Genomic DNA, 26,076 nt, shown 5'->3' on the forward strand with positions numbered 1-26,076 from the left:
AGCGTCGCGTCATATGGCAAAGGGACATTCTGATTATGTAACCGACATCCAAACTCCCAACTTCTCGCCGATTTCGCTTTCCTAAACTCTGTTATCCCTCGCGAAATATTTTTACAATTTGTCACAAAAACTTCGGCCGTAGATCTCGGGGATTAACCTTCGGTGCGTCACTCCGACACTGATATTGTTAAGAGTTTGTAAGATCGGCGTTTCAACCGAAAAGTTAATAAGTTGGGCACATTTATACTGATATGACTTCCTTTGGGATTGGCACTTTCGAATTGTGGCGATTGAAAAAGCGTTTATTTACAAAATTGGTTGGTAAATCTTCTTTTCTGGTATGCTCTTCCCTGGCATACATTACTATCACTAAATCGATTGAGATTTATTTCACAGTTCAAAAGTAGTCTCTCTCTTTCTTTCTTGATTTAAAACCGGACAAAGGCCTTCAAGTATAGTTTAGTAAAAAACTGTTCTGACTAAATTACCTTGAAAGCAATTTTCTCAAATGGTGCGTAACCATAAATTACGGAAACGGGGTATCTGAACTGAACACGCACTTTGACTATCGCAAAAAACTTTTAAAAAAATTTATAATTTAATAGGCAATTTAGAAAACCTGGTACAATGTAAGTGCCTTTAAATTAGACAAAGTGACATCCCAAATCACCCATTTTCGTTATTATAGGCTATCTAACATTCCCCAGCCGTATGCCTGAGCAGTAAAAACTGTGAAAAGATAAGTTATTAGGGAACGCAATTTCTAAAGGCCATTATTCATTCTGAAACAAGTCGAGAATTCGGCTTTCGGTCCTCGACCATCTCATAAGTGACCTGTCATATCATATATCATACCCACTGAGCGTACCATAATTTAAATGAGTAACTTCTTTAATTCATTTCAAGGAAATGTGATAATATGAAAATCTGAAAATACCTATGGATTGAGAATTATTAGCCGTATAATTTGAACAGAACATGGTACGATCTAAGAGTCAATATATTTAATCCCAGACTTCGATCAACAATTACCTAAAAGCAGCTAAAAGAGAGTTGTTATGACTTTCAAACTTATATGCCCGTAACCTTATGCCCTTCTGAAACCCTAATTTACTATTTTTCGGTCTCTTTGCCTGTGAGAAAGTTGTCTAATAAAATAAATGTAATATGTTTTGAACATTGAATGTTTTATTTGACGTCTAGAGGTGGTTTTATGCCAGAGAAACGAATGTTACAGTGATAAGGTTACCTAGTATAACTCTATGGAATGTTACTTAAAAAGTACCACGAATCGTCGCACGTCATGCCGAAATTTTTCAATTCAACACAACAAACAAATTCAGCTCAACACAACAATTGTCTCGGCATAGACTGTCGCATGCTGCTTAGGACTTGGGACGCAAAATTAATGTTAGCATACCGCATTGTCATAAATGTTAATGCTTCAACGTAAAATTTTAATAAACCAACAGCTTTTATCAACCGATATTTTTCTGCCCATATTTTTTTAGCAACTGTCAAAAGAAACTTATTAAAATGTCTCTTTAATAAGGTAATGTACTGTAGTAATATCAATATATCAGCATCCTGTATAACACTGATATAGAGCTAGGACGTGAGCACTTTAGTCTCACAGCAAGTTCCTCACTTTTAATACACGTTACAAAGTTTCCTGAGTAACGACATTTTACCGACGACCGCTGGTAATATGGATGTACGGATATGGCCGTGCAGTGCTAACTGCTAACCATAGTGTGGAAACTTTCGTCAACTAATGAACTTCAGTTTATTGGTCTAGTTTTTATATGAAAAAACAGGTGTAATGACCGCTGACTACTTTTATTAAATCCACATTTCATTAGTCGATAATGTTCGGGTCTTGTTGGGGTAATTTGTTCCGAATTCGATATTCGTTTTAGTCAATTTAGGACTTAGATAACAGTTTTTTTAAAGAAACTTATTGAAATGGCTCTTTAATAAGGCAATGCAGGTACCTACTGTAGTAATATCAATGTATCAGCGTCCTCTATAACGCTGATATAGAGCCAGGACGTGAGCACTTTAGTCTCACAGCAAGTTCCTCACTTTTACACACGTTACAAAGTTTCCTGAGTAACGACACTTGTCCGACGACCGCTGGTAATATGGATATACGGGTATGGCCGTGCAGTGCTAACTGCTAACCATAGTTTGGTAACTTTCGTCGACTAATGAACTTCAGTTTATTGGTCTAGTTTGTATATGAAAAAACGGGTATAATGACTTCGGGCGACTTTTTTATTAAATCCACATTTCATTAGTATGTAGGTGATTCAAGTAATTTGTTCAGAACTCGATATTCATTTGAGTCAATTTAGGTAACGATTTTTGTTAGCTGACTATTTTCTATTCTTAGAAAATGTTAGGCTAAGCTTATTAGAAATTTATAAAACTGACTTTTCACACTTTTTAGGGTTCCGTTTCTCTAAAGAAAAAAGAAACCTTAAGGATCACTTCATTGTCAGTTTGTCTGTCTGTCGTGCCTGTCAAGACAGGTTAAGGGTATCAACACCTATAGGTCACTTCCCGTTGACCTAGAATCATGAAATTTGGTATTTAGCAGTGTCTTATAGCACAAGTAAACGGAAGAATCCGAAAACCGTGAATTTGTGGTTGCACCACAGAAAAAAAATTAAAAATCATTTCTTGTACGAACAGTACGGAACCCTTAACGTGCGAGTCCGACTTGCACTTGAGCCGTTTTTTCTGTTCAAAATCAAAATCAAAATCAAAATATTTTTATTAAATTAAACTTTTACAAGTAGGTACTTTTGAATCGTCAAATGCACCTCTGGTTCGGAATGCCGTAAAGTACCTACTTAATAGTCCTTATAGACGCATGATATGCATAAGATATAAAATATATAGAATCCTTGGTTCATCATCATCATCAGAAGACAATAATTTACAATTGAAATCAAACAGATCAAATATCTCGACTTACAAACATGTTACCACATTTTGAAATTTTGATATTGAAAATATTACAATAAAACCTTAAGCTAGCTTTATCTAATTACTATACAAATCCTGCCCGCGTGGAATGGTGCCAAGAATACTGGCTGCATTTCCGCGCTGGACAGCCAGGCTGATCCATTTCGCAAAAAATGAGCCAGCCCTTTTCATCGCTATTAATCACGGTGATATATCTCGTATTTTTTTTGCACTAAGACTCGATGGCTCCAGGGTACAACAACATCGTACAACATACAGTACGCGGCAGAAAATAATGTACATCGACATTTAGAAGGAGATCGCGGATTTGTAGATCATTGTCTCTCTCGTTGAGACCGACAAAACGTATATAGCATCAATGAGTGACAGAGACAACGCTCTACAAAGCCGAAAAGGCCGATGTACATTATTTTCTGCCGCGTACTGTATGTTGTACAGTACTTCATGTATTAAGTTAGTTATATCGTTGTTCCAGGAAGTTCCGAATAGTTCTACAGCCAGACCCGAGCTCCGTGTTCGCGGAGGGCGTGCAGTTCCATTCCTCCGCCGGGCCCATCGACTACAACACCAAGCTGGTTTACTCTGGGAAACTGGAAGGTAATTAACTCCTATAAGTCCAGGGACAAATCTAGCGAAATTAATACAGACGCGCGCGGTGATCTGCTCATTTAGGACTATTTGGACTTAGAAGAGCGCGAAGAGCACCAAAATTTTTTGATTTTCCACTCGATTTGTTCTTTGCCTGTCCAGTCTTCACGCATAAAGTCAATATCATAAAAATGTAAAAAAAGAATTTTATTTTACCGTCTCCTACTAATTTTCAGCCTGTTTCATAATTTATTGAACAAAACAAAAAATGCTCTAATGTTAAAACAGTGATTCCGCCTTCTAATCGGAGGTCGGGGGTTCGATCCCGGGCGCGCACCTCTAACTTTTCAGAGTTATGTGCGTTTAAATTAATTAAAATCACTTGATTTAACGGTGAAGGAAAACATCGTGAGGAAACCTGCATACCTGAGATATCTCCATAATGTTCTCAAAGGTGTGTGAAGTCTACCAATCCGCACATGGCCAGCGTGGTAGACTATGGCCAAAACCGTTCTCACTCTGAGAAGAGACCCGTGCTCTGTAGTGAGCCGGTGATGGGTTGATCATGACGATGACCTAATGTTATCAGAATATAATACATATTATATATAAGCTACCTTTAGAAAACTTTAGTTTTATAGATGGTTTGTACGAATTACAAACCCGTGGGCAAACAATAACAAAAGCATCATTAACTGTTTTATTAGTTTTTAACTTGCTTATGCTCGCGACTTCGTCCGCGTGGACTACACAAATTTCAAACCCAAATTTCACCCCCTTAGGGGTTAAATTTTTAAAAATCTTTTCTTAGCGGATGCCTACGTCATAATAGCTATCTTATCTGTATGCCCAGCTCGATTCGTCGAGTAGGTAGAGCACAGCTCACTGTGCGTTGATAGATCAGTCAGTCAGTCACCTTTTCCTTATATATATTTAGATTTATTTATAGCACCAGTTAATAATATTTGTCAAGTTATTATGCGCCGCACACAGAGACTATTTATCCCTCACATAACTAAAAAGGATGGTTGGAAAATAGGATCTATTAACGTTCTAATAATATAAGGGAAGGGACACGCCTCCTCCGCATTTAATGTAATTACTAAGGAAAATCAAAGAGCATCGCATCGCCATATAAAAGGCAACGGTTTATTTATGTAAATGTGGGTAATTAACAGGATTATACAAAGCTCTTATCGCCCTTACTATAGGCAGCCCGTCTTAGCCCGTGAACATATAAAAGTTTATCCCTCTTGAAATATTTACTCAAGTTCACATAGGTAGTTATTATGAAGTAGAGAGTGAGATAATACGTCTAACATGCCACTGACGGGTATAATATAAACAAAGCATTATTATACATGACAGAGTATATAGAATAATTCATAATAATCATTTGCAATTGAATAGCACCAGTGGTCGGGTCATGTATTATTCACGGCACGTAACATCCGAATTAACAATTTGATTACAATGTATTCGTATGTCTTGATTACATGTATGTTGTATTCCTACGAGTATATTGAGTTAGACCATCGAGTGCAGTGATAATATGATCGAGTAGCTAAGTGAGTGTCAAGTGAGCGTACTCGGGGAAGTAAAATATGTTCCAAGGAACTCGAGCTGCGCTGCGCGACCCGGCGCGGCATGGCGCGCTACTGCGTCGCGCAGCGCAACGCAAATGTGAGCTTAGACCTTTATAAAGGTCTAAGCTCTATGACTATGACATTTGATACGAAGTGTTAATTTTAATTCCCGATACGCTCGGTGGGGCGCGGCGCTTTGAACCGGCACAAAAAATAACTATCATTTTGTATGGCACTCTTTATCTAGCGCAGTTCGTTGTATATAGGTATCCATATCTGTAAGTTGAGTTCATTTTGCTACACTATGCTACTCCAGTAATATTACAACTCTCTGTATACATAAGTAGTATTATTACCCATACGTCTCAATGCAATTAGGGGGTGTTCACGACAAATTTAGCACCACACAGTCGAATAAGCGACTATTAGGTAGCCTTGGGATTTATGGCTGTGGTTTATACTTGTCCAATTTGATGTTGTAAGTAACGTATCTAGGTTGGACTAGTCAATTATTAGGTCTGACAAGTAGGTCTTTTTTAAATTTATAGACTTGTGCTTGGCTGCAATAAGACCTGCTGGTAAGAGATGATGCCTAATGCGTATTCAATCTTGACATTAAAAGTAGAGGGGAAAACTGATGTCGTGTGAGTGGTCCTCTAAAGAAGCCCCTATCTTGACATGAATTCCAGTGTTAGGATTTCCTAACAGAAATAATAGTGTTAGGAAGAAACAATAAATGTACTTAATTAGCATTTATATTTATAGCCTTCAAATCTCACGCTATCACGATTCACGCATAATTCCGCGTCGTTGAGATAATAAATTAAGGACTGGTAACAAACTTCAATATTCTGTAGCAAACTTAATAAAACGAAATTACGAGGTGCTACCCATCTGCTACATTCAAGACAAAGTGAAATTTGATGAAATTAGTTCACAAGTTTAATGGAGTGTGCTTCTTGGGAGTTTGACTTTCTTGTCTCCGGCGTAACACACAACCCACTCAACTTGTTTCAATATTAATAATGTACAATAATATGTGGAATAATACTGTTTACACATACGCTTGTGTTTCGTTATTTATCTTATAATCTTAACCGCCAAGTTTCTTACTGGTCCTTCTCGGTTGGAAGAGGAGAGAGAACTAGTACCAGTGGTAGATTCAGTGGCGATTCAAAAACTCATCTCAAAGATTCAAAAATCTTTAAGTAGTAGCAGTCTACATCCATTTATGTAGTTTTAAAAACCTCCGGTGTCCATTTTGTTTTCACTTGGCCTGGGACGAAGTAGTTGATGTCTATCTCCAGAAGAGATCCTAGTCCGCAATACTCTCTGCTCTCCTTTCGTGTTTTAAGAGGATTTACACTATTTTCGCTTTATGAAGCGAGAACTGACTGAGCAGAGCCGTGGCAGGTCAGCTTGTATCAGTAAAATAAAATGCTACGAAAGTCGAGGGGAAGTTGTAATTACGGTTATTTATGAGCGGTTTTCAGTAACGAATGCAAGTCGCTATATAAGTACATTGGATGTCTGGAGGCTCTTTGCACCTCGAATTAGTTTGCATAAAATATAGCAGTCCATTTATATGGCTGTGTGTAAATTAACCACTTGATAAAGCTGTGACCGATTCATAAAATCTTAAATTTATCGATTTGGATTCAGTTATATGACAGGCGGTTAAAATTACGTTACAGGTGACATTAAACTTTCCATATAAAAGTGGGGAGTATTAACGAATCAAACTCAACGAAATTTTGTAGACACGTTCTAGAAACTTTGTGGTTTATCAGATAGATTTCCGTAAAACTGTGTCACAGTTATAAAAAATAAGGCTTAGCTAACAGATAAAAAATTAATGTTTTTATTTTATTTTACAGATGATGATGCTTCACTCGTTTACGGAGTCATCACCGCAGACGGTCTCTTCGATGGAACAATATGGACTCCTACAGAAGAATATTACGTTGAACCTCTTTCCCGGTACGACGTCAACCATCCTTCCATGCACAGTGTCATCTACAGGAGATCAGACGTCGAGCATCCGCATGCCGGCCATGAGAATCCTCACTGCGCTTCACATCTACTGCACGTCAAAGGCAAGCTCGGGTACCAAGGGGAACTATTCAACTTTACTGACCAAGTAATTGTCGAAGAAGTACCCTTCAGCAACCACACAGAAGACTTGAATAGCGAAATAAACAGACGAAAGAAGCGATGGCTTCCCGATGACGAAATGCAAGACGACGAGCCAAAGAAGAACCCCGAACTACCGTTAGACTTAGACGTCCCGTATACCAGTAATAGTGATCCGTTTGATAAGTTCAGTACGAGAAAACCAAAAACCAAAATCGATAAAAGTAACCTCATTACTAAAGTGCGACTCGATTCTGAGGAATCGAGACCGAAGCCAAAGACGCATGTCGAAGTGATAAAAACTAAAGCAGGTGTTGTGACTGTTAGTAAGGATATAGTTAAGAAGGAGCCAGTGGGGTATACTATACTCTCAGCGAACGCGAGTGATGATGGAAGACACGTGAATAAAAGAGCTACAGTAGATCCAAGAAAAACAACTTGTTTAGTATATTTACAAGCTGATCATATGTTTTATCAGAGATATGGTTCGGAAGAGGCGTGTATTGAAGTTATGACACGTCACGTACAGAAAGTTAATGCTATTTATAAAGTGACAGGTATAATATTTTAATTTTTCAACCGTAGCTTATTTTTTCAATAAAATTAAGTATTTTACAAAAGGAAATACTTATTAAAAAAAATTACTAAAAAAATAAAAACCGACTTCGATACACAAACACTAAAAATTGAAAAATAATTTAATTTATTACCGAATATATTATGTATACAAGAGTTAATATAGTTCCATAATAATACTTTTTGGTGCCGAATTAGCTTTAGCTGCGCGAATCGTCTTCATATTTTTATCAGACTCCACAATGGCACCTCATTGACACCGACCCCAAAAAATATTATTATGAAACTATATTAACTCTTGTATACATAATATATTCGGTAATAAATTAAATTATTTTTCAATTTTTAGTGTTTGTGTATCGAAGTCGGTTTTTATTTTTTTTTGTAAAAAAAATTTATTTCACAATTTACTCTTATCCGTTGAGGAGTTCCAGTATCTATCTTTTATTTATTTATTTAATATTCTTTATTGTACACCAAAAAGAAAAGACACAAAAAGAAACATGTAAAAGAAGAACATACAATCAGCGGCCTTATCGCTGTGAAGCGATCTCTACCAGGCAACTAGGTTGAAGAGGATTTAAGGGCTAGTGAAAACTATCTTCGAAGATGTTCATCAGATCTTCACCAAATTTAAATGGGACCAACTTTGAAGTATACCCTTTCGAACAAAAAACGAATTTTCAAAATCAGTCCAGGCGTCTTCGAGTAATCCGGTTACATACATTAAAAAAGAAAGATTCCGACGAATTGAGAACCTCCTCCTTTTTTTGAAGTCGGCTAAAAAGTAAACATTGGGAAATAAAATCGCTTTAAATTAAATTTGACCTCATTTAACTAATCCTTCGATTAAGTTTAAGAACTTTTACGTTTCATTTTAGATTTCAATCAAGATGGAAAACCGGATAACATTACGTTTATGATTAAAAGAATCAAGGTCCACACGCTAGACGCTCTAAAAGACCCAGCTTACAGGTTTCCTAACAATTACGGAGTAGAGAAGTATTTGGAACTGTTTTCAGGTGAGAATAGCTATTATGCAGCGAAATTAATGTTCTACTTAGATGCGGCGCTTCATAGTAACAATATGTTCCAACGAACGTCTGTGTCCGCACTCCTGTTGATCATAGTCCGCTTAAGGCAGTTGTTCGACCGCCGACGATGAACGAGTAGAACTAGAAACTTAAACGAGTTGGCGATCAGCGGCAAGCGAGTGTGTAGCTTCGATAGTTTTGTCGCCGGGCTATAAGCGAGTGTGCAAGTGCGACGAGCGATTACTCGCGCCATTCGCCCGCGGGCCGAGATCGCTCAGTCCTGTGCAAACCTACGCGCGCGTTCAAGTGTTCAAGCGAGCGAGCATCGCTGAGCGAGTTTATTTTTAAAAGCTCGTCGACAAAACTAGAAAAGCGAGTCGTCGCCGGCAGTGTGAACAGTCAGAGAGCAACTTTTGATATATGCATCTCTTTCGTTTACACCGAATGTACATTTATTGTGCGTTTCCTGAGAGAGAAAATCGCCGATAGTTACCTAGTCGTTTTCTCGTCGGCGCGCGCCGGCAGCGGTCGGACCACTGCTTAGACGTAGTCCGTTTGTAAAAATAAAACTCATCCAATGTTTGAGTAAATAGTTTCTATTGATATAGAAAAGAGAGTCGTAATATTATTTTACCAAAAAACTAACGCTTTTAATAGAATTAATTAAATTCGTCCTTTGTTCTTTTTCTCCGTCTGACAGAATACTAATTCATTTCTTAATTTATATAGCCTTTTATTAATTAAAGTACGTTTTGAATTCAGAGGAAGATTACGACGCGTTTTGCTTGGCGTACATGTTCACGTACCGCGACTTTGAGATGGGTACGCTGGGATTGGCGTGGACGGGGGATCTAAAGAACGCGGGCGGAGTTTGCGAAAAGAATGGCGTGAGTAACTTTTAACTAACAAAAATCACTACACTAATTATAAATGCGAGCGTGTTTGTTTTGTACAGTGTGACCTAACCATAGAAGTAGTATCTATATAATAGCCCATAAGTACACATACATATTGTATAGTATACATGTTGATTTGTCCTTTAGGCACGTCGCATCTCGCAACCGACCAACGGATTGATATGATTTTTTGCATGGATATATTAAAGTTAAAGACCTGGAGAAAAAAAAGAAAATCAAAATCCCACGGGATTTAAAAAAATCTAAATCTACGCAGACTAAGTCGCGGGCATTAGCTAGTTAAAAATATATAAATTGTGTAAGAAACCCTCCCTGGGTTTCTTCTAAGTAAATTCGGGTTGTTAAGTAAACTCTGTTGTATCTGTCCGGGAAAACTGTTGTAACTATGAAATAATTTCTTCTGTAGATTATTTAAAAAAAATTGAGTTGAAACAGTTTTGATTTAGGATTGCGAGTTTTGACAATACCTTAAAATGGTAAAATTGGTAAATTTTTTCGCTTAGCTCTAGTATAGGGGAAAAGGTTTTAGAAGGTTACGAAAACTATCTTTTTGGTAAATTTCATATAGGTACAAGCATTCTTGAATATGAAGGACCCTTAATTTTCAAAGTGTCAAACAATTAAACCAGCCCAAAGCACTTACGACTATCCAGTTGCTACTATAGCTTCCATTCCTTGCATTAGTCCTGAGTCCACCGGGAATTATCTTTTAGTGCACCACTCTATTGTACTGAAGGATAAGATTTGATTGGATCCATCACATAATTGGATCTAGTCTTCCACTAAACCTCTTTATTGGGATTTGGACCCTTGCAACCTTCTAGTTGAGATTTTAACAGCAGACAGTTTTTTTTTATTTTGATGATAAGTAAGCCCTTGCTCGGTAGGAAAGGCATTCCGAACCGGTGGTAAATGCAGCTGACGATTCAAAAATACTTATGAAAGTTTAATTAAATAAAAATATTTTTTTTAATTTATTTATTTACCTGACTGCCATCTCACCTGGTGGTAAGTGACGACACTTATGAGCAGAAGAGAAAAGCATCCTTAGCTGGAAAAATACGGCGAGTTCTTGCAAAACTTTTAACTCCCTACCAACTGCATTGGGCAGTTCTTCTTTATTTATTTAATTTTTGCTTCTTATCGCTGCTGAAATCTTGTATAACTTTGTTAAGTAACTTTATTTGAAAAAAGAGATCTGAGGGTGATTTATTTATCGTGTTTTATTTATCTATTTGTTAGTATACGAAGTGGAGCACCCAATTGGTTCTTCAATCAACATACCGCTTTCCGCGCTCTCGTCGTCCTGAACTCTTTTTACTGAACTTACCTAAACCAACTTGTTTAACAACCTATTTATTTTGATTCTTCAATCAGCATGAGCTGTCTAGAACTATCGAAAACGCCCTAGTCATTATATTAGCAACCAATCACAATTGAAAGGCATTTGTTTGTCGTTAAGGAAGGAAAAACATTAACGTTTTAGTGCGTAGTCGTAATTACGGTCCTTGACCGAAATAATGCTTGAAAGCAGAATTGCCGTTAAAGCCTAATGTTGTTAACTCATTTCCGGGATATTGACTGCTACAATGATGTCCAATCTCACGAAGGTTTTTTGATTTGGCAAAATAAATGGTTGTTCCAACTTATTCTATTAATTGGTCATCGAAATATAAAATTTCAATGTTATAAACTTTCAAAACACCAGACCTAAACCACGATTAAGTCGGCGCCCCAGGTGGGAACGGGTGCGTCCTGCAGGGCTGGCAGCGTGTAAAAATAATATTTACATGAAATTAGAAGGAAGACGCGCGGATGTGTAATCGAGAGAGGGTGTTGAATGGCATGGAAAGTATGGCATTGCATCCGCTGCCCTTCCTGCAGGACGCACCCGCTCCCACCTGGGCCGCCCGCTAAGGCCTAAGACTAAAGTTATAATTTTATTTACAGCCGAATATTGAAACATTTATAATTAACTTAAATATATGTGGTGTTTCTTGAACATTAGGTGACTATTATTATGACTTGAACATTTTGTCCATACAGCAAATGCCGGAAAGTAGTCATCATACGAGTAGGTCGATATTTCTGAACTGAATCTATTGACCGACAATATTTTACGAGAAAAATGTTTCCATGTAAATGCAGCGATACTTTAATTTCAGTTTGTTATTCCAAGCAAACAATTCATTAATTCTTCAAATAAATCACTAAACAAAGAAAGAGAAGTTAAATTTTTGATTCTATTAAAACTTGGAGTTTTAACGAGCATTGTATATTTTGGCAGTCCCACTTTCCGGCGTTGCAGTGTTCGTGTTAAAGTTTAATTGTTTTGCAGCACTACCAGTTACTGCTGGTACTCTGAACCTCGAAATTGTGTCGAAATGATACATTATTTAGGCCTTAGGTTGCATGCTAGTATATGAAAAGTTTAGAAAAATGCCAGTTGAAATTCCCTTCTACGGGGGCTTCAAATTCAATCAGACGGAATTAGTGGTGTAACTACAAAGCCAGTGGAGTATACTATACTCTCAGCGAACGCGAGTGACGATGGAAGACACGTGAATAAAAGAGCCAGTTGAAATTTCTTCTACGGGGGCGTCAAATTCAATCAGACGGAATTAGTGGTGTAACTACAAACTCATGGTTTTCGGATTTTTCCCTTTACTTGTACTATAAGAAATTGCTACTAGCCAAACACGAATCTAGGTCAACTGAAAGTGCCTTACAGGTTTTGATTCCTTGACGGGTCTTGACAGAAACGACAAACACACAGACAAACAGGCAACGAAGTGATCCTATTTCCTCTTTTTGTCCTATTGTCTCTTTTTATCTTATGTTCCTTTTTTTTCTCTGGAGATACACAACCCTAAAAACGGCTTGCATAAAGAATATCACTGTTATTATTATTTCACAGCACTACCGCGGCAGCATGAAGTCCCTCAACACGGGCATCGTGACGTTGCTGAACTACGGCAAGCACGTGCCGCCCGCCGTCTCGCACGTTACGCTCGCGCACGAGATCGGACATAACTTCGGATCGCCGGTACATTATTCTTTTTTATATATTACTAGCTTATGCTCGCGACCTCATCCGCGTAGACCACACGAATTTCAAATCCCTATTTCACCCACTTAGGGGTTGAATTTTCAAAAATCCTTTCTTAGCGGTTACCTACGTCATTATAGCTATCTGCATGCCAAATTTCAGCCCGATCCGTCCAGTAGTTTGAGCTGTGCGTTGATAGATCAGTCAATCAGTCTGTCACCTTTTCCTTTTATATATTATTTAGATATAACATTCTTCTCATATCTGTAGAGAAAAAGAAGGTAGAGGGGAGGAAGGGATAAACCAAGAACAGATTTTATGTGGTAAGTAATAAAGAAAACGGTTAAGTTAACAAAGGAAAAGGCTACAAAGAGAATATAACCGCTTCGAGAGAGATGCCGTTTCTGATCCATTTGTGGCCCGACTGCATAAATAATGAACTAACTATCCGTCACAATATTTTATTACCTTAACCTTGAATAGGTAGGTACTCAATTTTTCACTTGTCGGGTAGATAGTTCGATAATAATATCGTTGGAGGAACGAATTCAAGTTAATTTTATGGAGTTCAGAATCAAATAATTTTCATTAATCCTTATTTTCGCTGTTATATTCTAGCACGATCCAGAAATGTGCACGCCTTTCGGGGAGGACGGCAACTACATAATGTTCGCCCGCGCCACCAGCGGCGATCGAAAGAACAACAACAAATTCTCGCCTTGCTCCCTGCGAGCTATAGACCCCGTGCTCAACAACAAGGCTCGCTCGCCAAAGGGATGCTTTACGGGTAAGTTGGATTTTTGGACTGATTGATCTTCTAAGGCAGGTTGGCAATCATGGGCAACTTTTCAGGCACAATGATTTGTCCTGGGAATTCTAGTTGTACTGTTTTTCAGTGTCTTTCTACATCGTGGCTGCCTTTTGTATCATATACATATGTATTCTTGTGCCAACAAAATCACGGGTACTCTACCACCAGGACAAGACTACGCGTAACTGAACTGTACCCTCTAACAAATAAACCTGGTATAGCGGTGGAATAGTTATACTCTGTTTTGTCTTTCTCTGTCATCAGTAATTTGACATTTGAAGGAAAAAGACAAAACAGAGTATAACTATTCCACCGCTATTCCAGGTTTATTTGTTAGAGGGTTAGTCTTGAGTAGCTCCAATTCACTCAATCTACCATCTACGCTTGCCAAAATAAAGATATTTTTAGCTACACATGAACACACTTTACACCGCATTCACCTGGGCACACACCTGGCACCTGATTGATTCCTGGTATATGACATTCAAATTGTAAACATACAAGAGGTCGAATTGAGCGTCATAAATGTTTTTAGTCATAGAAGTTTAGGCCCTGATGAATGATTAAGATGTAGGTACCCATTGACCATTGTAATTTGCTAATTTTATTTGTGTTGCAGAGCCGCAGCCAGCGATCTGTGGTAACGGCGTTGTTGAGGAAGGCGAGGAGTGCGACTGCGGCTGGGCGTCCGAGTGCACGGACGTGTGCTGCCGCCCGCAGGCAGTTCGTCCGCACTACAAGCCGTGCACGCTTACCGAACACAGCGTTTGCAGTCCTAGTCAGGTAATCATCATCAACCTATTGTCGGCTCACTATTGAACACGGGTTTCCTCTCTGAAGGAGAAGGGTTTGGCCATATTCTACCGACTGTACTGGTTAAGTGCGAAAAGGTACACATTTTCACATACCTTCGAGAATTTTATGGACAAATCTCAGGTATGCAAGTTTTCCGACACTATCAAAGCAAGTGATAATTATTTTCTTAAAACGCATAGACCTCCAAAAAATTAAATGTACGTGCCCGGTATCAAATCCTGTGCACGCCCCCGACTAGGAGCCCGACGTCTTAACCAGTGGACTATCACCGTTTAAGATAGATATAATAATAATGAAATCAGTCAGGTAATATGAAATTGATATTTAGATGATACCATAAAAATATTCTTATGTCCGACGAAACTCGATTTTACTGCTTTCTGGACTATCGACGGATTTGAGTCAATTTGGATGAATTGTTCCAGGGTCCTTGCTGCACGTCGTCGTGCACGCTCAAATTCGGCGACAAGTGCCGCTCGGACAACGGCTGTCGTGACGCGGCGCACTGCGACGGCAAGCGCGCCGCCTGCCCCGCCAGCCGACACAAGCCCAACCGCACTCGCTGCGACAAGGAGCTGGTCTGCTTCATGGGGGTAAGTCATCCTTGGCCAGTTCAGCGGTACCTAAATTCAAAGTGATACCTTCGGAGCAAGACTGAATAAACATCTGGGCAAGTAGGTACAAGAATACTGAACAGTTTTCTTACACTTCAGTACTAAAGTACAAATACATATCTATTTGACCAGGTCATGTGATCTTTGAAACCCTTCAATATTGGGACGAAACGACCTAACCCAGCGTTATATTCCAGGAATGTACCGGCTCCATCTGCCTTGCCTACGGCCTGGAGTCCTGCCAGTGCGCGCCGCGCAAGGACGACCCGCGCTCCGCGTGCGAGCTGTGCTGCCGCAAGCCGGGTGGGCCCTGCATATCCTCCTTCCACTGGAACTCCTCGCCATACGATGTGCCAGACATGTACGCTAAACCCGGCACGCCTTGTAATGATTACAATGGGTAAGAGTTTTTTTGTACAAGACGGCACACGGCTTGCGTTTGACGACAATTATTAATAAAAAGATGAGATATAGATTGGAGCGCACTTGCTTGAAAACATAAGTATTAGGGAACAAATTAAATATTTTGTTCCCTAATACTTTCGAATTGTATTTTTTTTCAATCAATGAATTACTTAAGTGAAGTAGAAAATGGTGATAATAAATTAATGTCAACTTAAAACTAAAGCTACAAAGGTTCCAAACGCACACTGGGAAACTTCTAGAAGATCTACAACTTTTCTAATAATTTCTGACTCTCAGCTTTAACTATAATAATGTACTTAGATGTAAGCTAAGTACCATAGCAAAGTTTAATGCATATCATGAGCTAAACATTAATTCTAACAAATGGGTAAAAAAATCTTCAGTAGACTACAGGTTACTGGTGGTTAGACGCTTTTTTGGAGGAAAATCTCGTCAAACCCCTAGAAAGCTGCTATTGCAGAATATAAGCTATATCTAACGTAAAAACTATGACTGTCGTACCGAGTCTTCTTTTACCAGTTTAACACGTGCTTTATATATCGTTTGTTTGAGTATTAAATACAGACCCTGACTCCTGTTTAGGTATTGCGATGTGTTCCAACGCTGCCGCGAAGTGGACCCGTCAGGGCCGCTGGCCACGCTGCGTAAGCTGCTGCTGTCGGACGAGAGCATCGCCGGCTTCAAGCGCTGGGTGCTGCGCCACTGGTACGCCGTGCTACTCATACTGCTCGCCGTTATCGCGCTGCTGGTAAGTGACTTGACTGCCTTGTTGGTCCAGTGGTTAGCATCTCCACTGCTGATAACGAGGCCCTATGTTCGGGCCAAGAAGTACCCATTGGGGTTTCCTGACAAGAAATTCTAAGCACGTACTATGCACTATAACTACGAACTAGGCCTTATACTCGTCCAATCCGTTACTAACACCAGATTTTATCGACAGATTTTATTGTGCTAAACTAAAAAGACAAGTCTAAATCGATGGCTATCACTTTCACAAAGCTCCCTGCAAAAAAGGATAGCACTATACTCTATCCACGGTAAGAAGTTAATATGGGGCTTTCTCTGTTACGCAATCCCAAACAAATGACAAAAACAAAAAGTCAGTGGGCATTAACCATTTTGAGTGACCATAACCAATCACAAACGAACCTACATATCTTTTTGATAGGTACTTTCTTATTTCCGTCAAATGTTTTAAACATCATTGCTTGTATAAGTCCCGCAAATTGCTATTGCGCTGGAACCATGTCCTATTTACATCGAAATGACGTCATTTTGACGTCAGCTGAAATAAAAATATACCATCAGCTCGAAACTTCAGTTTCGAGCTGATGGTATATTTTACCACTGACGTAAAATGTCATTGATGTCATTTTAGTGACGTGAGCTGACGTCACTAAAATGGCGGCCACGCTCATTAGCAATTTGCGGTACTAATACCTATTATAATTTTGAGACATTTTTATTTTATTTCTAGCGTTGCTGCAGCATACTAGATTCCGCTATAGACCTGGATGATAAAAATATATAAAACACTTTCATTAATAGTTTCTACGTTAATTTAGATAAGGAGGTACTGAACAGCTCAATACTAAATGGCTATAACTACAAAACAATTTGTAACAATGCTAGCGAACGAGCTACAACATTCATAAATCATAATTTAATCATTAAAATATTTAAGAATGAAAATATACATAGTATAAAATATAAATATACTACCCTATGTCCTTCCCCGGGATGCAAGCTATCTCTGTACCACGTTAAAATCGGTTGAACGGATGGGCCGTGAAAAGCTAGCAGACAGATAGACAGACAGACACACTTTCGCATTTATAATATTAGTATGGATTGTATCTTTGACATCATTAAACTTTAATCCATAAAGGAAATATGAAATCACAATAGAGTATTCATCGTTTTTATAGGGACCATGTAGCAATAGCTAGACACATTTTATTTTTAAAGAATATCGTTATCGTTATCGAATAAAGATATCGTTCGTCATCTACGCTCGGTCTCATCATGTACTTAATATGAAATCAAAGTAAGAAGGAATATCAAGAGATTTTCCAGAGAACTACTAAAGATTAGTTAAATCAGCATGAAATGATTGTAGAAATAAAAATACAAAGTATTTTCCTTGCAATCGCTAAGTAACAGTTGACAAGTCGAGGTACCTTTCCTATTCTTACTTTGATCGCGTTGTAAATAAGCTAGAGAGTTTATTTTTTATTATACATATCTAAGGATTTTTCCAGCTATAATGAATTTAATTGATGGTTTGCAGGTGGCTAGCACCCGCTTCTTCGGCCGCCAAGCTAAGAAGATTAAATCAGTCACAATCATCCATTCCTCTACTACCGAGACCGTCCGCCTGCCCGACGCTGCCGACCAGGGCCTCATCGTGCACACTGCTGTTAGGTAAATATACCCGATAGACGTCCACGGCTGGACATAGGTCTCTTGTAGGGACTTCCACACGACACGGTCTTGCGCCGCCTAAATTCAGCGGCTCCCTGCGACTCGTTTGATATCGTCTGTCCACCTGTTCGTTTCTGTCTAGCTAGACATATACCTACTAATTACAAATTAATGCACTTTAATGGGGAATACCATCGGTATCTATCAAACATCCTACAATTTTTATTTTTATAGGAAACAAAAATATTATATATCACAAAATACCTATGTAAAAGTAAAACAATAAAAAGCGCGTGTAGAGTAATGGCAGTATGTTAAAATAATAACGATGGTTTAGCGGCCTTCAGGTCGCCATATTGATCTATTCTACTGACTGTAACAGACCCATACCAGCTATCATTTCTACGTGACATAATAATATAGTATCGGAACGTATCTTGCTTTATCACCAATTGCTAACGGGATGGGTTTTCTAGACTATAATATTCGACCGATATGTGACCACAGCCTTAATTTCATTATATTTCACACAGATCAAAAGTTCCGCTGAAAAAGAAAGTGGCTCTTAGAACACGAGCTTACCGGAGTAAGAAGGACGCGCAGAAGGGCGACAAAGCATCCCCCTCGCACAACATCAAGAAGAGAGTAAGTGTGACTTTTATTTTTGAGACTAACTTTTATGAAAAGTATTTCAAAATATTAAACAAATGTATGTTTATTTCAGAAGCCAAGTATTCCACCAAAGACGGACGAAACCAATAAAGTTCCGAAAGAAAGTACAGCGGTCGTGACGAACGCCGAGGGAAAATCTCCGAAGCATGTTATTTTATCGAAACACAAGAACAAAGTGAAGAAACGAAAATTGAAAGTTAAAAAGGAAACGATTGACTACAGTTCCATGCAAAAGCATTCCTCGTCCACTCCCGTTAAAGATACCGAAGCTCTAACTAAAGTACAAAAGTGGCTCCTCAGTTCCCCCCAGCCTACTTCCATTCCTAAATCTAAATCTATTCCCCTAGGTCTCACCGAAAGAACTCATAGACAAGCCTCAAAGAGCACGAGAAAAACTAGACCGTCCAAAAGCGCTACCAATCTCCTCTCCGGAGAAAAAACTAGGTTACAAGTAGTTTTCAAACCTCCGTTCCGATTTAGCGTTAAAATTTGTAAGAGCGACAAAACGAAAGTCGTGCTCGATAAATCTTCGAAACCCGACGTAGACAGAAAGCGACACGACACATTGCCCCAGCTCACCTGTCCCGCTGACGCCAAACCTAGTTCTAAAGCACCCAAACACGCCAGGAACGGCGGAGACAATAACAGTGTTCCCAAAACTGAGAACACGAATCAGGAAGGAGTCAGTCATGGATACGAAAATTTGCTGCCACGCAGTGCCAGCGATTGTAAGTTGGGAAAGAAAATACCCGATCAAAAAATTCGGAAGGGGCACAAAAAGAGCAACTCCGTGGATCAGAAACGTGAGACGACCGAAAGTCGACAGAACCTCATATCGCACGAGGACTTCGACAACGCACACGTGTACGAAAACGTACTGCTGAGCAACGATGCTTTTGTTCCGAAAAGCTGCAGCATGCCGCGACGGCAGACCGGCGCCGGCATCGCGCGACAGAGCAGCTACGGCCATCTTCCCCGCGCGCACATGCGCCCGCACCGGCACAGCACGAACAACGTGAGTCGGTCGAGGAACAACAGCACCAACGAACCCGAGCACTTCTACAACATCATAGAGACGCTCCGAAGAGATAATATGGTCACAAACAACAGTAGCAATACTAACACGAGTAGCTCCTCGGGGAGTAGTAGTCGGGACGGAGTTTCGAGGAACGGAAAGACGTCGCGCCAGAACAGTCTAGTCGATAAACGCTCGAGCGCGGCCGAGTCCGCCTCCAAGCTCGCGCGGCAGGCCAGCGAGGCAGAGCTGTGTAAGATGGGTGCGGGGGGTGACAGTCTGAGGGGCTTCCAGCTGGTGGTGGGCAAGAACAAGCTGGCGCGGCAACTGAGCGACAACGCGCTGCGAGGCTCGCGGCTGCAGCTCGCTATGCCCATGTCGGCGGGCGCGGAGCCGCGGCCGGCCTTCTGCTGGAAGCGCGCGTCGCTCGACTGCGAGGCGTCGCTGCCGTCCCGCCCGCGCTCCGCCGCCAAGAGAACCACCTACACCTTCGGCGAGCTCAAGAACACCGTCCCGAACTCCACCGACGGTGCCGCCGTCGACGGAATTCACATCTCCCCGGAGGACTTCCTCAAAATTATCGACAACTAGTCGACTCTCGTGTGGGACTTAGGTTAGTCGTTTCTACGAAAGTGTAATAAACTAATTAATCGATGTGTATATTATTGAGATATTCGCAGATGTATCTATCGCCGGCTGATGTAAATATTGTAATGTGCTTCTATTAATCCTTAGGATAGCGCGCCACTGAAACAGGCCATTGCTCAGTTGCGTTAGATAAACAAATACTCTGGTAAAACTTGGATTGTGTTAACTGATACTTACATTTTGCCTCGCCAGCTAGCATTTTGATATATCCTAATGTTGCCATCTATTTCATTAAATTATAGCTACTACATACTTGTTAAAATAGATATTTAAGTGAACTTATGTATTCTCCATATTTAACTATAGACTTAGATCTACACTTTCCAGGATCCTTTGGTTAAGAAGATAATCGTTAGATGTATTTAATAGGTAAATAAATTATAATAATTTGTATGCTGGCAATGGTTTCGTTTCACTGAACGATCTCTATAAATGAATCTCTATTTTTTCTACATACTATGTACCTATTGTACAAATTTACTCATACTTATGTAAAGTGTTCATATATAATTATTTTAATACAATAAATTATGTATTAATTATGCAGTAAAAAGATTTGTCCATTTGTTTATTGTAATAACAAGCTTATATTAGATTGCGTCAAATATTATTATGATAATATACCTAACCATTATGTGCTTAGTACAATAACCAACGTGTGGTAACAACGCATCTCACCTCTAGATATTTTTTTCAATAGCTGTCAATTACTATGTCAATCTGTTAAAAATTATAAATGTCTATAAAAATACTTCTGCACCTTGTCACTAAAACACAATAGCTGTCTCACAGACAGAACTCGATCAACATTGGATTCTACTCAATGCCCAATTAAGAACCATTAGGTTTAAGTTGAATACCTACACTTTTTTTGACGTAATGTTGTCAATTAATTACGTAAACTTAAAATTAAAGCTAGAGGGTTCTGAACGCGCCCTGATCTGAGAATCCCAAAACAAAACTAATTAGAACATCAGAACTGTTATTGCAACTCATTCCCAAATCCCAAACTTTCTTCTAATTAACTTCATGTCATGTTATGTTTGGATTTTTTAAAAAATGTTTTCAAAAATTCGTTATTTGATACAATACAACGCACACAGAAATTAAAACCTATTCTAAACTTCTGTCTGTAGAAATCGGTGGGTAGAATCCTATTATTGATCATGGCTAGGCTCAAAATATTGGGTAGGCTATCGCTTGGGCGGAAGTCTGTGAAATAGCTGATGTGACTGCTTTAAAAAAACTGAAGCTAGGCTTTCATAAAACCTGAGATCTACATAATAGTGCATAGTTTGACTTTAGTCCCTTTACATAAAGTTAAAGCGAGACAAAATGACTCTGACTGTTAAAACGAGACTATCTCGTAAGGGCGGTTTCAGACTAGCGTATTTTTTTGCGCGTATACGGTCGTTTCAGCATACGCGCTTACACGCGCGCTACATACGCGCGCTTCAAAAAACCAGACGCGCGTATACGGGCATATTTTAGCGTGTACGCTCGAACCGGTGGTGTTGCAGGGGAGGTTTCTCTCGCGGCTCGCGCTTATACGAGCTTAGAAGCGCGTCAACGATCGTATGAGTTGAGCGTGTGCCAACAGGGGCACCTATACGCGCCTACATGCGCTTCCAAAAACGAGCTTATACGCGCGTATAAAACGCTAGTCTGAAACCGCCCTAAGTAAAGTCAAAGTACAGTCTATACTCTATAGTTACTACTATGTACAGTCTATCTCTAAGACGCTCGGATATAAGCATATTTTGAGCAAAACTGCCGTAGGAGTAGCTAAAGCGTCTCACGTAGACGCTATGGCTGCTTCTCAGGTGATAGAAAGCCCAGCCTAGGGTATTTCAGACTATCGATTTTTCTGTGCGTTTAACGCTAGTTTTGACATACGCGCTTACACGCACAGTCGCACGCATTTCGCGCTTCTTGCACGACACGCGTGTGACAAAAAGGTCACGTTTACGCGCGTACAAAACGAGCTTGTACGCGCAAAAAACCGCCAATCTGGAACGGCTCTAACAAAACATGTCATTCAATAATATTTAATACATCGATGTATTTAAGAGATTAAAATATAAACTTTCTTTAAATAATCATATTTTTCTATAAATATTGGATTTGACTAACAACTAACTATTTCCTAAATATTTAAAATTTTAATCAAACGATATTGACTCAACTGCTGTTATTTTTGTTACCTATATTCTGCAATATCTGGGATAGAATTTGATCTTATTAGTCGATGTATTAGCGAGACAATATTATGGTACATAAACTCTAATTATAATAAGAAATGTAAATTATTGTTATTGTTAATGTACTAATTAGGACAAAAATGATTATTGTTTATTTTCTGCCTAGTTTTAATTGAATGGATGATGTCCATATTTGTCTGATTTATTTAATGGTTCAATAAGAACTTGTCTTTAAAATTCAGTGCCAATGATAACTGAACCTATTTATGCAAATCAAAACCAATCCTCACATTGATATTTATGAGAAAAAGTAGTTTTGTCTAAATTATGTATAGAAAATGCTGCTTTTTCTTAAAACTATCATTAAATAGGTCCAACTTTTTGTTTAAGATTTTCGTACGAAATTGTTATATTGTTAGAAAGCATAGGTACCTTACTTACTTTCGGCAGAATACTGGGAGGTCTCTTAGTGCCTGCTTTTTTACATTTTATCCATACAGCAATAATATCAAGTTTCAGTCACTCTACTATATAGGCGTGCCGTTTCACTGAGACGATTTGTGAGGTAGGACGCGGCGGGTTGCGGGAGGGCGACATTTGATAGTGGTGGTGACAATTCTACGCCGCTGTCATCCTCCCGCAACCTGCACCCTCCCCACGAGCCGACTCTGTCGAGCAGTACGTTATACACTTGAGACTAACCAATATTCGGCCGTTATTTAATTTTATTTAGGACGAAAACGAAAATTGTTGTAAAAATTAAGACGGATTTATTCATAGTGCGCTCCAACAAGCGTAGTTTGGCTCTCATTTAAATACTAACCAATTTTAAACTAGGTATATGAAATACACGTTCTAGGAACCAATAACTATATCTGTGCTTTTCCAGATGTCCGTTAAAATATTCAGTTTCAAAGTTACACTGTATCAAGAATTTACATACAATCTTCAAACCTGTGTTATATTACTAAAACTTGAAAGTCCTTGAGTGGAAACCGCATATAAACAAGCGTAGTGTGGGACGCCCTCCAGCACGATGGACCGACGATATAAAGAGGCTGGCGGTAAGTGGCGGGATGAGCAAGGACTGGGTGTGATGGTGCTCTTTAGGGAAGGCCTATGCCCAACAGTGGACGTCCACTGGCTGATGATGATGATGATGATGAATATTAAAACAAGTCTAGGGAACACTGGCAAACCACAGACAGATATTATGTATTAGTTTGTAGAATGTGTCTACAAAATTACATCTAGTTTGATTGGTTAGAATTCAAATGAGCACCAAACTACGTTCGTATGGAGCGAATGATGGAGAGGCCTCTGTTAAGTAAATGTAAAGTCCCAAGTTTTGAATTACCTAAAGAATAGGGAATGAATAGATTTCTGTCTCAGATATCAGAATGTGTTCCATTATGAGTAGTAAGGAAGGTCGCGAATGCTTTTGCGGCAACGCCATAGCATCTATGAGCTTCGTGTAGGGAAGTAAGGGTAACATAAAAGCTAGATTATTGTATAGAAACCAATTTCTAAGACGATACTAAAAGTATTGAAAATGTTACAAATTTGTATTTTAAAGTTTTTCTTATAAATGTTATAGTCAAAAGCCGAAGTTTCGCCACTCGTAGTCCAACTACTTAGTCAATCCTCAGATTTGGCAAAACACCAAGAAGTCGGTCAAAGTACGAACTTTCGTCCAGTAGGTACCATAATTTTTGGCCAAACCAAGGTCCCTCGAGTTGGATGTGCCTAAACTATTAGTAAATCTACAAAAGTAAATAGTCTATATCGGTCTTTGACTAACTTGTTCTTATTTATGTTAGGGTATGTTACGAGAAAGTGGGGGCGCAGATCCGTTCAAGTTTGTTTTTGGCCCCTTTTATCTCCTGTCACCTATCTATTGAAGCGGAGCGGAGCGGAGACGAAGCAGACCAATCAGATTCCGAAATGACGCAAGATCGCTCCGCTCCGCGTTTTCGACCAATCAGATTATTGAGATGTCGTGATAAAATTTTCACTTCGTCTAACATTAACCTGATTGGTCAAAAACACATCTCCACATTACCTCGGTGGATTCGCACTCTTAAACGAGTTTTGATTTTGACATTTGACTGACCAAGTTAGTCTCTCCAAGGTATAGGTTTGGCGTCCAAAGTGAAGTAATGAAGTTTTGGACTAAGAAGTCTTGCCAAACCTGAGTAGGTACTAACTAGTCAAACCTAGGAGCGCGAAAGTTTTGGATTTGACTGTTACATAAACGTAATAAATTAATGTACCTATGGATTTAATGTGAGAATAATTGGGTAGATCGTATCGCTATGCATTTGCCTGTAGTAGCCCCCTTAAAAATTTATATTAGAATAGAAATTATATATGTTTCGATCGTTTAGATTATATTTTATTGTTTCAGTACATATATACTACTTTGAGGTCATACTATCATGAGGAACAGACGTCCAAATTAATTTGGTTCTTACCAAAAATTAGTTTTAATTATTTTTAAATAATAGTTGAATCCTATTTGTTACTCTTAACTTTGATATTGTTAAGTAGAGTTTACAATACAATTTTTATAATAGCAGTGTAATTATTACTTATTATTTGAAAATGAGTAAATACTGCCTCTAAACGAGAGTGTGGCCTACCATAAACAACCCAAATATAAAAATATAAAATTTCCATCATTATAAAATAATTCAACCTACTTATTTCAATTATTATTTATTGACGTTGAAGGGCACGTGTTTAATGTAAATTAAATGAAAAAAATGTGATTAGACTTGATGGAACTATGTAATGGTTTTGTAGTTCAGTAAAATGTGAATCTATTCGGAATAGATGTACAGGATATTGTGTATTAAATAGCGATTTCTAAGTGTTAGTTTTACAAAAACAAAAATTGTTTTTCAATCAGTGGCAGCTATTTACCTGGCCATATGATCTCAGTATTTGTTCCAAGTGCCTTATGAACAAATCGATGCATTCCTACCTACATTCCAATCAGAAAGGCACAAAACATGACAAATGGCGTAGTGTACACTAAATAATATAATAACGACTGCTTGCACTCATTACAAATAAAACACGGCGCTCAAAAAATGCTTTAAATTCGACATCACATTCACATAATATTTTCAGTTTAATAAAATTTTACTAAGTAACTATATGCAGTGTTTTGTTTCTTCTGCCTTTTGGAAACGCGGGAATGCAGTGCACTTTTATGAACAGTGCACTGCAGAAGCCTCAAGGCATGTTTTGTGCCTAAATCTGGATGATTATAAGTACGACTGTTCAATTTCGATTTTCTTTGTTCTTCTATGTATAATGTTCATGATATTAGATACCTAATTATCTATTAATATATGTATATTACGCTTGTAAGTATAAAAGTAACTATTGTATATTTATGTTTCCCGTACTTAATTAGTCTGTGATAGAATAAGTTTTTTCATCTGATTTTTTTTATTCATAAAAATGTTATTCCAAATGAATACAAATTTGTAATAAATTCATTTTCTAACATTTTACTATTTTTTCTGTATTTTTTAATAAAAGAATCCAACACATTTATGATT

General features: G+C 38.6%; 1 protein-coding gene across 1 annotated transcript in view; it reads left to right on the plus strand.

The window, feature by feature from the left end:
• LOC117987085 (disintegrin and metalloproteinase domain-containing protein 10 homolog) overlaps positions 1-26,067 on the plus strand; it is a 201,599-nt gene extending 175,532 nt beyond the window's left edge. The window contains exons 3-15 of the mRNA XM_034974032.2: positions 3,470-3,591; positions 7,046-7,858; positions 8,759-8,899; positions 9,674-9,798; positions 12,746-12,874; positions 13,496-13,664; positions 14,308-14,471; positions 14,930-15,097; positions 15,316-15,518; positions 16,127-16,292; positions 17,835-17,968; positions 18,502-18,613; positions 18,693-26,067. Coding sequence (XP_034829923.1) covers positions 3,470-3,591; positions 7,046-7,858; positions 8,759-8,899; positions 9,674-9,798; positions 12,746-12,874; positions 13,496-13,664; positions 14,308-14,471; positions 14,930-15,097; positions 15,316-15,518; positions 16,127-16,292; positions 17,835-17,968; positions 18,502-18,613; positions 18,693-20,246 — 4,000 coding nt within the window. The 3' untranslated portion in view covers positions 20,247-26,067. The remainder of the gene's footprint in view (positions 1-3,469; positions 3,592-7,045; positions 7,859-8,758; positions 8,900-9,673; positions 9,799-12,745; positions 12,875-13,495; positions 13,665-14,307; positions 14,472-14,929; positions 15,098-15,315; positions 15,519-16,126; positions 16,293-17,834; positions 17,969-18,501; positions 18,614-18,692) is intronic.
• Positions 26,068-26,076: the final 9 nt, after the last annotated feature.

Source organism: Maniola hyperantus, chromosome 12 (genome assembly GCF_902806685.2).
Source record: "Maniola hyperantus chromosome 12, iAphHyp1.2, whole genome shotgun sequence".
In the NCBI taxonomy this organism is placed as follows: Eukaryota; Metazoa; Arthropoda; class Insecta; order Lepidoptera; family Nymphalidae; genus Maniola; species Maniola hyperantus.